General features: G+C 37.2%; 1 protein-coding gene across 50 annotated transcripts in view; it reads left to right on the forward strand.

Annotated features, from left to right (window-relative positions):
- PAM (peptidylglycine alpha-amidating monooxygenase) overlaps positions 1 to 16,748 on the forward strand; it is a 287,832-nt gene that overhangs the window by 115,898 nt on the left and 155,186 nt on the right. For all 50 annotated transcript variants that reach the window (XM_045500038.1, XM_045499877.1, XM_045499994.1 and 47 more), the window contains 2 exons: positions 12,573 to 13,036; positions 13,998 to 14,118. In XM_045500038.1, coding sequence (XP_045355994.1) covers positions 12,948 to 13,036; positions 13,998 to 14,118 — 210 coding nt within the window. In that variant the 5' untranslated portion in view covers positions 12,573 to 12,947. The remainder of the gene's footprint in view (positions 1 to 12,572; positions 13,037 to 13,997; positions 14,119 to 16,748) is intronic.

Below are 16,748 nucleotides of genomic sequence, written 5' to 3' on the forward strand. Positions count from 1 at the left end.
CTGTACCTGTCAGTGCCCGTACCCAGTAAATGTTTCCTAATAATCTTGACATAACATTGGTAATTCCCTTGAAATATGTTATTCCTGATTACTGGAGCACATTTAAATGATTTAGGTTGACTTTAGTTCTCTTTATTGCTGAATGACAGAGTTCCTGCTTTTGCTCTTATTTTTCTTGTTAGGAAGAGTTTAAATTTGGATCTTTTAGCCCTATTTTTTCCCTGACTTTTCAAGGATAGTTTTTTGTTCGTTTGTTTGTTTTTGTATTCTCAAGTTAGTTAACAAACAACGTAGTCTTGGCTTCAGGAGTAGAACTCAGTGATTCATCTCTTACATATGACACCCAGTGCTCATCCCAAAGAGGGCCCTCCTTAATGCCTGTCACCCATTTACCCACCCTCCCGCCATCAACCTGCAGTTTGTTCTCTGTATTTAAGAGTCTCTTATGGTTTGCCTCACTCTCTGTTTTTATCTTATTTTTCCTTCCCTTTCCCTATGTTCATCTGTTAAGTTTCTCAAATTCCACATATGAGTGAAATCAGATGATATCTGTCTTTTTGTGACCAGTTTACTTCACTTAGTATAATACCCTCTAGTTCTATCCATGTTGTTGCAAATGGCAAGACTTGCTTCTTTGTCATCTCCAAGTAATATTCTGTTGTATAGCTGTATATCACGTCTTCTTAATCCATTCATCGGTTGATGGACATTGTGTTCTAGTGCTGCTGTAAACATTGGGGTGCATGTGCCCCTTCGAATCAGCATTTCTGTATCGTTTGGATAAATTCCTAGTAGTGCAATTGCTGGGTCGAAGGGTAATTCTATTTTTAATTTTTGAGGAACCTCCACACTATTTTCCAGAGCAGCTGCACCTGTTCCCATCAGCAGCGTAAAAGTGTTCTTTCTCCACATCCTTGCCGACATCTGCTGTTCCCTGAGTTGTTCATTTTAGCCATTCTGACCAGTGTGAGGTGGTATCTCATCATGGTTTTGATTTGTATTTCCCTGATGATGAGCGATGTTAAGCATCTTTTCATGTTTCAGTTGGCCATCTGGATGTGTTCTTTGGAAAAGTATCTATTCACGTCTTCTGCCCATTTCTTCACTGGATTATTTGTTTGCAGGTGCTAAGTTTGGTAAGTTCTTTATAGATTTTGGATACTAATCCTTTATCCTGTATGTCATTTGCAAATATCTTCTCCCATCCCGCCAGTTGCCTTTTAGTTTTGTTAATTGTTTCCTTTGCAGAAGCTTTGTATCTTGATGAAATCCCAATAGTTCATTCTCGCTTTTACAAAAATGGATAATTTTACAGTATCTGTCATCTGAAGGTGTTCTAGTACTCCGAAACTTTACTCAAAGATGAGGTATAAGTAGATTCAGAATGTACAGTGCAAAATTAGAAAAAGAAAAGATTTAAAAATTTATCCATTGATAAAGCTGAACCTAAAACACCAGTAAAGAACTTCTGTCTCTGTGACTCTTTACTCTTTTCAGAATTTGCTCACGGTAGCCCTTTGGTAGTACGTTTATCAATTATCCCTCTTTGGTACAGGAAGAAACCAAAGTGCAGAAATGTGAAATGAATCCCTAAAATGGGACTTGAAACCACAACTTCTGATTTCAAGTGCAAGTCTTCACACTCCATTTTACACCAGTAGTTTGCATCTTTGGGTTCAGAGTCTGCTGGAGGAGAGAGATTTTGAGATTTAGCCTGACGTCACCGATAGAAAGCAGGCGTTGTGAGATGGGAAATATCATGTCTCACGCTTATGTGTATTACTGGTTTTAGTTATGTTGGGAATAAAATAGAAATTCATTGAAAATCATTACTCAGTCAGTAATAGTTTTTTTAGCCTTGACATATTTTCTTAATAAGCAAATACCAGACTTACAGCCTTTATCAAGTGTAGCCTGGCATTTAATAGCTCCTACCTCTGGAATCAGCCATTGTCAATGTCAAGCAAGTTCCTTAACTTCTTTGTGCCTCTATTTCCTCATCTGTAAAATGAAGATAATACTCTAGTTCATAGGATGTTGTGATAATTCAATGAAATAATACATGAGAAGTACTTAGAACACTGTCTAGCATTTGGCAAATACTAACTGTTAAATAATTTAATTATTAAAAGTATCATTTATTATTATGGATAAGTCCATGAAATGTTGTGATTTTAGAAAGAGGTTTTCTTACTTCAAATATGGGAACCAATTTTCCATATGGTACTGTTGTGGGCCTCTTTATTTTGGTTAAAATTGGCAAACACAATTGGTCTATTTCACATTTTTCTGTGACTTAAAAGCTCAACTTTTAGTTACAATATAAGTCAAGGTTAGGGCCTATAACTTCCATAATGGAAAGAGGAGGCAAATAAAATCAACAGGGTGTGCTCAGGCCTCCCCTCCTTGGGGGAGTACCACCAGGACTGTACCCGGTGTGTGTGCTCCCAAGCCCAGAGGGTCACGGGCCTCATCGTTTTTCAGCGTTCATTTTCAGTGTCCGGGTGTAGTGCATGCACATCACTATGGGAAACCTTGTAAAGAAGACTAAAAATGGGGGAAGAGCGAGCTGGTCTGTAAGCATCTTGTTAAAATAAACCATTTTTTCCTAAGCTCAAGGCAGCAAGAAACGGTTTAGTAGCAATGAAATAAATTCACCACCTGTTTGTGCAGCAGTATCAAAGAGTTCTAGCAAACATAAGAATGCTTTGATCCTTTCAGCCAGAAGAAAATTATGAAGCTCCTCATTGGTAGTTCATGGGGGAGTTTGGGGACACTGATCAAAGAAAACTATTGCTGTAGATGAGAAATTAAAACGGCTGAATATCAGCTACTTTAATACATTCTATTTCTTTCAATGGTGGATTGCATATTTAAAGTTTCAAATGCTGTTCTTATTAAGTTAAATTTTATTGTAGCTTCTATGCCATAAAATAAAAAAATTTAAAGTGGTTTTAAGCAACCATGTTCCTATTGTTAGTGGCTTTCAAATTATGTAGCTGAGACGGATTGAGGGGGCACTGTGTGCCGTAGATTTTATAGAATCCCTCTAGGTTGCTATAAACTCACTTGAGCAAAATTATATAAATGAGAGAATGTTTTGACATTCTTTTATGATCCTTAAGAAAAATTCCCTTGTTTTTCAATTATATAATAACATTATCTAATTATAGATACCACTGTTAAGTGCTGTAATTATCGAGCTGAGAGGCTTGAAGAAAAGGATAGCCAGACAAACTTATGTCATAAAAATGGGTATGTTTATAGGCATTTTATTGTAAGGATTGAAACATTTGAAATGAAAAACATGAGAATCATTTGAAAATTTAATTCTGCTATGGGAGAAAATGCTTCTATGTGAGTATCACAAGAAGCAAAAGATAAAGTTAAGTCTTATTTTTGAATGGGAATCTAGACATTTTCCTGTAGATTTTTTACTTAACAAGAAAAAGAATTCTTATTTTTAAACTTATTTTTAGCATGTTCTGGATCTGAGGTTTTATGTGTAGTTAATAGCTCCTGCCTCTGAAGTCATCAGGAGGCATTTAACAAAATATGGAGTAAAATGCTTTGGAAATAACCATGCCTAAGGATGTAGAATCAAACAGGAAAAAGAACCCTCAAAAGAGGACATCTCATTTAAAAAAATGTGTTGATAATTGCAAGACAGAAGGAGAGGCAGATCCCAACTATAGACCACATCCGTCTAAGCCCAGTGGCTGGCATTAAATATTTGAGCTTAAATATGGTACCTCCCACCCCATTCTGTACCAACTTCCTCTTCAAAATGGGAGAAAATAATAATGCAAAGACCCACAAAGGAAGCATTACAAAGGTAATGCAAAAGACCTTTCAATGGCAAAATCAGTGGGCCTTTCAGTGATCCACACTTTATTGAAAACCACAAGACATTTGAAATTTATTCAGGTCTTGGGCATTAGGTTCAAACTAGTTTCTTAAAAACTTCACTGAAGAGGAAGAAGAGAGTTTATAAATTTTTGAAGAGAGTTTATTAATACAGGCTAAAGTGGAGATAGCCTGTAAGTTTAGGTCCTCACATCTAACTCTGTGAGTTAGCACAGAAATCACTGAGGGCTCTCCACTTTGCTAAGCGACTCTGCAGGAGAAGGCTGACACCCTGTGATCCAGCACTTGATGGGAATATTTAAAGGAAAAGAGTGGTGAAAACTGTAGATGTGCTTTGTGTTCTTTTTCTGAAACTAAATTCTATGTGATATTCTGAGCTTGTAAATAAATAAGATACCTGCTAGGCAAATGAGTAGCATACAGAGGAGCTGGTCTACTTCTCTGACATCATCAGGAACAGTTAATGCTTTCCTGTGCAAGAAACTAGTTTCCTGAGGACTGCCCAATGTAGTCCTTAGAACTAAAAGATGTGTGCTGATTGGAACTCAGGGATCTGTTTTATCTTACAGTAAGATATGCCAGCAGTGACTTTAGATACATGTGTTATGAAGTAACATTTATATTAGTCAAAGCTGAAAAATTTAATTAAGAATAATGTCTCTTTTTTTCCCCCCCCATGGAAGTATTTACAGGACTGAGCAATTTGATGACTAATGAACATATTTAAAGGGCATCTGGTACTGATCATGGAAACCAAAAAATGAAAGAAAATTTGTTACTGTTGGCAAGTTGTTATTCCAGTAGAATCATATGCTGAATGGTACCCCTGAGATTTTTTTTAACATAAATATTCTATAGTTACCCAGCCAGTTTTGACTTTCAAGTGAAAAATACTTCAAATTGGCTACATATTGAAATAACGAATTCCAAACAAATCCACGTGCAGAAAATGCCACTCAATTTGGTGTGCCTTAGTAATGAAGAGCGAGAGAAAGAAAAGGAAGAAGGAAGGAAGGAAGAAGGGGAAAGAAAGAAAGAAAGAAAGAAAGAAAGAAAGAAAGAAAGAAAGAAAGAAAGAAGGAAGGAAAGGAGAAAGGAAGGAAAGGAAAGGATGGAAGAGAAAAGAACAAAGAAAAGAAGAAAAAAAGAAAAGAAAAAAGAGCAACAGTATATCAGAGTGGGCAAACTCTACCCTACGTACAGCGTCAAGTTTACCTTTTCACATAGAGAAATGCTGTGCCTCTGGGGTTACAACACAGATGATTTTAGGGTCCAGCTAGTAATGTTAACAAACAAAACAAAACAAAGACCTCCAATGAATAGACAGACAACAACTATACCTTCATGCTGAGTGGCAGTTGCAATAACTACTCTTGTCTTCAGGATCTGGGAGTAATAGGGGGGAGTGGGGACCGCGGCAATCTGCAGAGCACTGGCCTCGTCTAAAAAGAAGACACAACTTGGCTCAGTTAATTGTTGCCATATGGAAATGTGGGTCCAAGGATGCCAGATTTTACAATTCTTCAAAAGACACTTTTTATGTGAAATCTTTTCATTTTGAAATGTTTTCTCAGAATTCAGATTCAGTTGGGAAAAATTCATGCAAGCCAAAAGAAACCTAATTTTGGACCAGACTTGGACTTTAGTCATAAATCTTCAATTTGTTCTTTCTGAATTAGCTAAATGAGTAATGTTAGTAGATTCACAGAGGAAATGTGAATGCTTCCTAATATGTGAATGAAAAAAAATAAGACTAGGTAACATTGATAGCTGAGTAGTTAAGGTCTTCAACTATGCTATCCGATTGCCTGGGTTAAATCTCAGCTATGTGCCCTGGGTAAATTGCCCGTCCTCTTTGTGTCCAGTTTCCACTCTGTAAAATGTGAATGATAATGGTATGAATTTCGTAGAGTTGCTGTGAGGATTCAGTTGAACTTATTGTCCACACAGTGCCTAGCACACAGTAGTTGCTCAATAAACATTGGCTATTAGTTTATAAAATAATGATCTTCAGAGGACTTGGCCTTTTTGTTCTTGAAGAAAACATTCCCTGTGAATGTAGAGTCTTTTTTATGTTGAAAAATAGGAACTAAGAGAATATATTCTGGAGTCTAAAGCCAGGATTTGAATCCTTACCCTACTGCCATATAACCAGGGCAAGTTAATTATTTTTCTAGGGCTCAGATCTGTCATCTATAAAATGAAAATAATAGCCTGTACTTTAAAGTCATAAGAATTCAGTGAGATAATATGTGTAAAATCAATACTTGGCATATAAGTCAATAAATGTTACCTGCTTTTTTGATTGTTATTTTCCCATTATTTAGAAGTTCCATATTTGCAAGCACTTTTGTTTTTGGCAATTTATGTCTCATTATATGTATTTGAAGGAAACTGCATCACATTCGATTTACAGATTAAATTTCATGTTAATGAACCATATTATAACATTGCTTCTCAACCAAGGTGATTTACCTTCCAGAAGACATTTGGCAATGTTTGAGACATTTTGTTGTCACAACTGAAGAAAGTACAACTGAAATCTAGTAGGCAGAGTCCAGAGATGCTGCTGAACATGCTGTAATGCACAGGCCAGTCCCCTACAACAAAGAAGTATTTTTCTAAAGTGTTTCTAGTACTGAGCTGGAGAAATCCTGCATTGTGGACATATAACCACCGTAAATATTAGCTTATAAAGTTCTTGCCAAGAAAGGAGAGTTATTCATTTTTCAAAATATAACCTAACTCAGATAGAAATTAACATGTAAATTGAAATATATAGATTCATATCCAATAAAATATTTTAAAATCCATATCTATATCTGTATATTTTTTCTGGTTACAAAAGTAACATAAACTTATAAAAGTTGAAAGCCTACAAAAACATATAAATGGAAAGTGAAGGTCTGCCTTTTTCCCCACCTGTCCCCATTGAAAACCGCTGGAAATACAACTGAGTTATATTACTTCAGGTTTATAAATGCATGTGTATATTGTTGTATAATTTGATTTCTCTTTCTGAACAATTCAGTCCTACAGTTATTATGTGGGGCAGAGCAAGGTAGGCATTTAGACAGGGCAGCCTGGCATAGGGTATGGAACCAACCTCAGGGAAGGAGAGTGTCCATGTGGTGGGTTGGTGGCCTTCCATGGGATGCCATAGCCCAAACAAGGTAAAGAGGGCATCCATGTGTGTGAGCAGCCCGCTATAGGATGTCAGCAAAGGCCAAGTGGGGTGAAGAACACAAACAGAAAGCCCTGGTGCTAAGAGGATTTTGAGCCCAAATGAGAGAAGAGGCAAAAAAGCAAGAAAGTGCTCTAAGGATAATGGGACAAGTCAGAAGGACACAAAAGCTAGCTTATGGGGGCCACAATTGAGACTGTTTGAGCATCTAAGTAAATAATGTAAATAAGTAAAGTTAGTAGCAGATTAAAACCCACTGAATAAAATGAGTCCGTTATGATGTAAAAAATAGTAAAATGAAAGTTTACTTAGAATTATAATGTTTACAAAGTTAAAAAATAAATTTTCCACCAAAAAAATTAATGACAAAGGGAAAAATATCTTTACAGTGGAAAAGCCTGGAAGACACACCTTAATCAAATGATTTAACATCATCCGTAATGAGACAAATTAAAATTGCATGCCATCTCATGAGAGGCTGTTGTAGCCAGCTTCCAAGAAGATGATCCTTGCCTTCTGGTATTCATGCCCTTGGGTAGTTTTCGTACACACTGAGTGGGACTGACCTGTGTAACCATAGGATATTATAGAAATGACGGCATGTGACTTCTGATGCTAGATGCTAAAAGACCTTGCTCACTCTGAAGGAGGGCAGCTGCCATGTTGTAAAGGCCCTTAGGCAGCCCTGGAGAGAGGGCCACATAGTGAGGGCAGGTTGTTTCTGCTAACAGCCAGCACTAATTTACTCATCCAAGGTGAGTAAGCCACCTTGCAAGCAGATCCTTCAAGCCTTCAGTTGACTGTAGCCCTTGCCAACATCTTGATTGTAACTTCGTGAGAAAATCACCCCACTAACCTTCTTCTTTTCCTTATGCACAGAAACTATTTGAGATAATATTTGTTGTTTTCAACTACTAAGTTTGGGATAATTTGATATGCTTCAATGGACAACTAATACAGATACATTGAAAAAATACGGATACATAAACTTCTGTGATATTCCTACCAGAGATGCACAACCAGAATCTAGTCCTTATGGAAAAGATAACAAATACTAATTGAGAGGCATTCTGCAAAATAACTGGCTTGAAATCTTCAGTAGAGTAAAGGTCACAAAAAGACAGACTGAGAAACTATCTTGGCATGAAGGAGACTAGATACATGATAACTGTACACATAAGGCTTGATTCTAAACTGGACTTTTGCTATTAGAGACATTATTGAGATAGTTGGCAACATCTGGAGACTGAGGATTAGATGGTAGTAATGTGTAAGTGTGAATATGTTTATTTTGATGACTGCATTGTGATAATGTAGTGGAACGTACTTTAGGAAATACATACAGAAGTTTTCAGGGATGATGAGGCACCATGTCAGCAATTTACTCTCAAATGGTTAAAGGAAAAAAATTCTTTGTAACTGTACTTGCAACATTTCTAAGGTGCTCCAGTGGCGCAGCAGTCAGTGGTTAGCTCCACAGCAACATTTCGTAAGTTTGATATTGTTTAAACATTTTTTTAATTATGCAAGAAGAAAAACAATATGTCATAGAATATGACCTTGCCTATAAAAATAGACCCATCTTGTCCTATTTGTTTGTTTGTTTGTTTGTTTGTTTGTTTATTTATCATTCATTTATTTAGAGAGAGAGAAAGAGTGTTTGAGCTGGGGAGGGACAGAGAGAGAGTGAGAGAGAGAAAGAGGGACGGAAGGAGAGAAATCCCAAGCAGGCTCCACACTGACACAATGCAGGGCTTGAACTCAGGAATCTTGTGATCATGATCTGAGCTGAAACTAAGACTCCAGCACTCAACTGACTGAGCCACTTAGGCTCCCCTCTTGTCCTTTTTAAAAGGGATTCATAGTATTCGAGTTTTAATATTAAAAAAAAAAGCTTTTTGCCATTCTCTTATTGATGAGCATTTAAACTGATTCCAATTCTTTGCTTATTATAAATATCCAGTTCTTTGTTATTATAAACCATGTCAGTAAATATCACTTTAAACATGTTTGTGCTCTTGTTCAATTTTTGCTTAAGAATAAATGCGGAGAGTTGAATTGCTATGTGAGTGGATATGCATCCTTTAATCAGTTTAATCATAAGTCATTGTAGGAAACCACATAAAATCTTCGTAAAAGAAAATGAAATTTATAATTTGGTAGTTATTTTCATTTGTTTTTTCCCCCCACTAGAAATTAATCTCTATAAAAGTGAGAACTTTATCTGTCTTGATTATCACCATCCCCAGCATTAAGCAGTCTTAGGCACTCAATAAATATTTGTTGCAAGAACAGTAATAGTGAACATTTATTATATGTCTAGCACTGTTCTAAGGATATAAATTCATGTACTTCCTGTAACAGCCCAAGAATAGGTAGTAGGATTATCCATTTTACTTTTGAGGAAACTGAGGCAAAGAGAGGCTAGGTACTTGCCCAGTTTCACAAGGCTATGAAATGATGGAGCCAGGGATCCAGGCAGTTTTCCTTTGGTTTACATGTTCTTTGCCACTGTGCTATCTTGGTTCTCTTGTTGAATAAAGGAATTAATGGCCAATGTATTTATTTGATTCTTTGGTCAATTACAGATTTCAACTACTTTTTTTTTTTTTTTTTTCAAATGAAAATTGAAAGGAATGGAATTCTGACTTTGTAAAAGCCAAATTCATTTTATGGTCCTTACTACTAGGCTGTACTTAACTTCATAATGTTACTGTTCCTGAAATTAATATTCTGTACTGTATAAACTTTACATCATTCTTGTTACAAATTTATGGACATGGAAACAGAATATTAGCTTTGTATTACAAATAAAATAGTAACTCTGGGTCTGCAGCTTTAGTCTAGGAGGCAGAATCTTTGTCACTTATTTTTCAAACATATCGTCCACCCCCCACTTGGGCGCCTCTGCCCCTGCCCGTCCCTCAACTTGGAATATGTGTGTCCATCTCCCCACAGTGGAAACCCGACCCTCCAAACTCCCACTTCCATTGGCAACTCCTATACCTTTCTCTTTTTCTTATTCTCTTCTTGAAGGTTAAAATTATCTTTTCTTCCTCAAAATTCCCTGTGTCCTTTTTATAGTTCTATAGTATAGTGTAGGAATACTACATTCTAAACATATATTAACTGTGTTAAGTTCTCATCCCCCTTAATAGACTATATTGTCTTTTCATTTTATTCATGTTACAAAACCCAAATATATATTCCAACATTTTGAACAGGATATGAAATTCAGTATTGTGTTTTTTTGGATGAGGGAATGGATTATCTCAAGGAAATATATTTTCAATTTTTCAACTACTGAATAAAGACTACTAAGATTTGGATATTATATATTCCACAACTTTCAGGAATTAGAAAGTAACAAATGAAATGGTTACACTTTTTTTTTTTTCGTATGGTGATTTGTATTTTGTCTTTAGTTTACAAGGCATCAAGAACCAAAGAGTAATTAGCTTTCATTTCGATGGGACCTTCTGTTCAGTTCATGGCTGTAAATACCAGCTTTGCTTCTATCTACAACTTTAGTTCCCTTTTCTTTTAATGGGTGTTTTGGGGACATCAAAGGTAATAAAATCAATCAAAGAGATAAGTGGAATATTTTTTCAAAGGCTAGTACTTAAGGATGTGTTCCTGTTAAAGAATTTGAATACTGAATTTGTTTCAAGTGTTTGTATAATACCATATCTCCCTGCCAACTGGAAGAAGGACTGTCCTTGAATCCTGTTCTGTATGAAATAATAAAATATAATCCCTTCTTCACATACGTTTACAAAAAAAAGAAAAAAAGAACACCAGGGAACGGGAAGTATTGTCATTAGACAGGATTATATTTTCTTGCTGGCAGAGGCAATACTATAGCCTTCGGGCCCGTTTTTTCTCTTCCCCCATAAGGACTTCTTTCCTTTACCCATAGGATTCAGACAAAGCTGAAGGTTTTTGTTGCTGAAATCTCAAACAGCAAACCAAAGAGAAAGTTCAAGCAAATATCATCAGACTTTTAAAAATGTCATTGCTTGTGTAAGTTAATTGTGGTCTTTTGGGTGCTGGTGAGCCCCAAGCACTCCTTGGATTGGTCAGATATTCAATCATTTTATTTGTATTTGGTGTAAGGTATTCTTCTGGAAAGCACTGATCATGAGGTTTTCTGATTTAATTTAACGTTAGTGCATGCTTTTTTGTTTTAACTTTGTTTTTTGCTTGTTTGATTGTTAGGTGTGTTTTTTTTTTTTTCAATTAGCTCAATATCTTGTGCATTCGAAAAGATAATTTAGAGGCTAATGTATTATTGTGATGTACTTCTATATGATCTTACTGATTTTTTGTTTTTACTTTTATTCATCTAGCTAATAGATTTATTTGAGTTTCCCCAAACCTTGTTTATAATTGGTGATTAAAATAAAACTTTAAGGAACACTGCATGTTAGCTAACTTGACCTCAAATTATATGTAAAAAATTAAAAATAATAATAATAAAGAAGAAATATTTTTCTTTGGAACTATTTTTATATTGCGAATGATACATATGAAAATAATGTCTTCTATCTAAAGTTACAAACGATGCATAGTCTGAGTTAAGTTCAGAAAAACAGTAAAGTCAACATACCTCTTTTTCAGAATTTAGCCTATTTGACTTTTCCTCCTAAAATCCTGAGTTCTGCAGGGCTTCTCATTTCTATTAAGTTCTTGGTCATACCCTGTGTAGGTGAAATTCATTTGGGGGCCAGCTGAGATTTTCCCTACTGTTTCTAATTGCATTGCATTGTAAATCTCCAAACTTTATTCAGGAAAGTATATCTTTTGTGAGGCATGCCTTATAAGTAAGAAATTATTACTTTGTGTATCCAATGCAGAATTTTAAAATCGGCATTTACATTTCATATATCATGTTAGCTGTAGATCTTTTATTTGTTTTAACATTATCCTGAGAACTTCAGAGATTACTTCTTTGGTGATCATTCTTGAGGGGGGAACCGTTCTCCTGGAATCTGTTAACTCTGGTGCATGTATATAAACATGCCTTTGTTCTCAAAGTCTTTTTCTATTTGATTACTGTTGTATCCAAGTGCTTTGTCTCTGCCTCTCTTAGTTTTTTTTTTTTTCCTTCCCTTTTCTTGTACCTTAGTGTGTCGTTTGTGTGAATAACTTTGTTTACATTCAGCAGAGGTACTAAGTGCATTTTTGATAATAGAAGGGAGTGATACAGGCAGTAAGGAGAAGATATCTGGAGAATGGGGTGGAAGAAAGGGAAAAGGGGGAACAGTTAGGAAAGGAAAAGGAGAGAGTGGTTGTGATGGAGGAAGAAAGAGCAAAAGCCAGAATTGGGGGGGGGGGTATGCAGGTTTGTGAGATCTTGGGGGCTGGTCGTGGGGGAGGGAGATCAACAGACCAGCATTTTCCCCAGGCTTGGGCTCAAGCTTGTGAAAACTCCTAATGTGTTAAAGAACCTCAGCTGGGATTTGCTGAGGACAAATGCTGTAATGTGTTAGTCATCCATTATCTGCTTCTATTTTTGCAGGTTCTGAATGATGACTGACGCGCGTTTGTGCGATAGCCCTCACAGTCCCTGTCATTCCCGAGTGATAAGGCGCCCGCACCACTAGCCCCAGCACCGGGGCAGAAGGGAGCTCTGCAGGCTGGAAAGCTTCCGCTCGCGGACCGGACCAAAGTACCGCCTACCCAGGGGCTTGTGCGTGCGGCTGGTGATCCAGGCACCTCACCTCGCCCGGCTCGCCGCTCTCGCGGGCAGATGGTGTGCGGCCGCCGCAGGACGCCCGCCGCGCCCGGGCCATGAAGTAGCGGCTGCTGGCGGCGCCGCTGCCCGACCGCCGGCCCCAGGCGAGCGCTGCGCTGCCGCCGGGTCCTCTCCCGGCGGGGCCGGAGCGGCGAGGACATGGCTGGCGTGCTGAGCCTGCTTGCTCTCCTTCTTGTTTTCCCAAGCAGCTGTTTGGGTTTCAGAAGCCCGCTTTCAGTCTTTAAGAGGTGGGTGTGTGTTTTTTCAGACGGGCGGCATGTTGTTTGGATGGTTCCTGTGCATGCTGTTGAAAATGTAATCACTTTTATGAACCAGAGTGTTGTGGAAATATGCGAGGTTGATTTACTTGGCTGAAACGACTTGGGATTTTAGCACAGTAACTTGTTGTAAAGTCCCTCGTACAGAAAAAGCCCACTGTATTGTCGCCAGGCTGCACTGGCTTTCAAAACTCCAATTAGAAGTTGTGATTTCCAATACTAATCACTCCCTCTCCGGGAGATATTTCAGAAACTACAGTAGAGTCGTTTAGACTTGAATGCTTTCTTGTTTAAAACAGCGTGAAGAGTAAAATATCAAGATAGATAAGTGGTGGGGAGAAGCAGATCATGGACTGTAATAGCTCAGGAGAAAACATTGAGTTGTATATACACTCCTCATAATTACCATATTAAATATTCATGCACTTGTACATTTGTAATTCACATCGCAGTCTTTTTCCCTCCCTCATACAGCTATGCCTACTAGCAATATTATTGTTGGTGTTTTGTTTCTGGCTAGTGATCCTGGATACTCGCAAAATAGTTACAAAATTTTTACTTGGTTATAGTTAATGTTTATGCCGTTAGAAAATTGATATGCCTGTGTTGATTTCTCATTTATGAATACTGTATTAATTGAGTAGAAACAAATATATGTTTTGACAAGCTTTTATTGAATGGAGTTTTAAATGTAGCCAGCCTGCTCTCTCGCTTTGGTGATATTTTGTTTCCAAGTTGGGCATATGTTGCTCCTAGACTATAAAATGCAATTCTGATGTTTTAGAACATTATATAGTCATTACATCTTTTAGACTTATCTTTGGAACTAAATCAATAATCTTTCATCTTAAGATCTTAGAATTCTTTTTTTCCCCACTTCTCATGTTAAAATTCCATTATGTTCAAGGATATTGAAATGTTCTTTTTCAAGGTTTAAAGAAAGTACCAGATCCTTTTCCAATGAATGTCTTGGTACCACCAGACCAGTAATTCCTATTGATTCATCAGATTTCGCGTTGGATGTTCACATGCCTGGAGTCACGCCTAAACAGGTGAGAGGCATTCTGCATTTCATGATTCCTTGTTCTGTATACTGTCTGTAACTGAAGCACGGAAAGTGCATTTACAGCAGTAGTAACTTCTTTGAAAGTAGGCATTTGATTTCAGGACTCCTCAGGTAGGCCCAGAATAATTGAATATTATAAAGAGGAATAAATCTTTCAGGGTAAATCTTCCGGTTAAATTTCTTTTTTAAGAATTTTACTCATATTGTTATTTGTGTTTTGAAATGGAACCTTGGAAATTTATGTTTTGAAATTCTCAGTGGACTAATAGCCTCTGTAATGCAGCATGTAAGGATGTATTAAAATATGAAAAATTATTCTAATAAAGGGAAATGATATTGAGCAGCTGCATCTAAGAAATTATTTAAATACCCTTCTATCGCAGCCACGAATTGAGAAATAAAAGCATATGTTTTCCTGCCAAGAATTTGAAAAACAAAACATCACACACTTTTAAGAAAACTGTTCAAACAGGTGGTTGATTGTGAGTTTTCTTTGGTGTGATTTGCTTGTTATAAAAAAATATATATTTTGAAGAAATAATGGCAGAGCTCATACAAGTATGCCCTATAGAGTATTTTGAGTAAAACTAGGTTGTTGCCAAGGTTTTCCCTGTTTTAGAAGAAGCTCAAACTCAGTGCTGTGGTGTGTGCAAGGTGTCTCATTAGGCATAAAAAGGCCAGAATTAATTATGCTTTGTAGTCAGGCACTGCGGGGATTTATGTGTGTCATTAAAAGATAGTCTTCTTCTTTTGAAGGGCTGTGGAGACAGGGAGAGACCTGGGTGTTGTAGAGCTGCAGTGACTGATGACTCATTGTTGCAGATAACATTCTAGTTTCCTTTCCTTTTTTTTTTTTTTTTTTTTAAGTATTGAAAAAACAAAAGTCGGAGAGAATTCCTTTGAAATTGACATCCAGATGCTCTAAGAAAATACACATGGTCCTTTTTTGGGCGCCTAAGGATTGACATTCATTTGTTTGAAAACCTGTGTATGATCTAGCTATCTATAAATAACTACTTTACTATTGTAAAAGGACCCTCACCCCCATCCCTGCCCATTCTCACATGACCAGGCAGATTACTTTTCTGTACATTCAGTTGTTAGTGTCCTGGCCTTTAATTCCATAAGCTGTTTATTTGGTACATAGTCAGAAGAGGTGTAATGAGATTGGGAATAGGAGAGAGCAGTGACAGTTGCTCACTTGTGAAGAGTGCTCCTTCTTATCTCTTTTCACTTTTTTTAAAATTTTTTTAATGTTTATTTATTTTTGGGAGAGAGACAGACAGACAGAATGTGACCAGGGGAGGGGCATAGAAAGGGAGACAAAGAATCGGAAGCAGGCTCCAGGCTCTGAGCTGTCAGCACAGAGCCTGATAAGGGGCTCAAACCCACAAACCGCGAGATCATGACCTGAGCCGAAGTTGGACGCTTAACTGACTGAGCCACCCAGGCACCCCACTCTCTTTTCACTTTTAAAAGTTTTTTTTTTTTCACCTATATTTTCTTTATGTTAAAACTGATTTTTTTTTTAAATCCACTAATTGGCCTTTAAGCCCTCTTTTCCCCCAGGAAAAAGTTATTTTCTCAAGTAGTCATTTGTCATGGTTCGTTGTTATTCTGTTTTTTCTTCCTGTTATTTTATAGAAATAACATTTAAGTTATTTAACAGTAGTAATAATAGGTAACTGTGTTGGAGTCAATATTGTCAGAAAGATTCCTAGAGGAATTGATTATTTTAAAAAAATGTAGAGAAGATCAATTTTCATAAAATAAAATGTGTTTACTCATTTTTATAATTTTATAATTATCAAAATAAGTCCTTGGCAAAAGAACTTACATGAAGTTATAGCTTGCTATTCTCCACCATCTGCATCCAGTTTTTGCCTTATTCAGTGGGCATTTTCTGGTCACCTTCCCAGCAGACGTCTCCTCGTTGGTCCTTCTCTTTAAACCATGTGGTTTCCAGGAGCTTTCTACCCAAGATCTAGAGGGTGAGGATTAACCAATCACTGCATCCCATCTCCCCTCCCACACTAATTGGTTCAGAAGAAGGTGTGTGACCTAGAATAGTACAATTAAATCTCAAGACTTTTGCTGAGAATGCATTTGTCTGTTGCTTGTGAGCAGGAGGCATGCACTCTTAGGGTCTGCTGCATCCATGAGGGCAACCATGCCTAGAGTAAAACTAATACCATAGAAGGTAATGCAGAGACAGGGAAAGAACAGATGTTCTAGGTGACCTTGCTACTTAGGAAGTTTTCAGTTACATTAGGCTTTTTGTTTCAACCAGGTTGAGTTGGGTTTACAAGTTCTGACTTGTAACTGAAACTACCTAACAGAGTAAGTGATTCAGTTGTGCTGCCTCATCAGCTCAGAACTGGTTGTTGAAGGTTTCTTCCACTTCCCCCATCATGTAAATACCAAGAGTATTTACTCACGTGATCCAGCCAACCTAGCTATACCTTGGAAATCTTCCTGAGAAATGAATTATACTCCCTACTGAGCGTAGCCGGGAGGAGATGGACACAGAAACCCATTTCCTTCCTGAACTTGGTGTTGTTGGTGAGGAAGACCAAGAGTTGTGATAGTATGAGTACTTTTGGTAGAGAAAGTATT

The sequence above is a fragment of the Leopardus geoffroyi genome, chromosome A1 (assembly GCF_018350155.1).
Source record: "Leopardus geoffroyi isolate Oge1 chromosome A1, O.geoffroyi_Oge1_pat1.0, whole genome shotgun sequence".
In the NCBI taxonomy this organism is placed as follows: Eukaryota; Metazoa; Chordata; class Mammalia; order Carnivora; family Felidae; genus Leopardus; species Leopardus geoffroyi.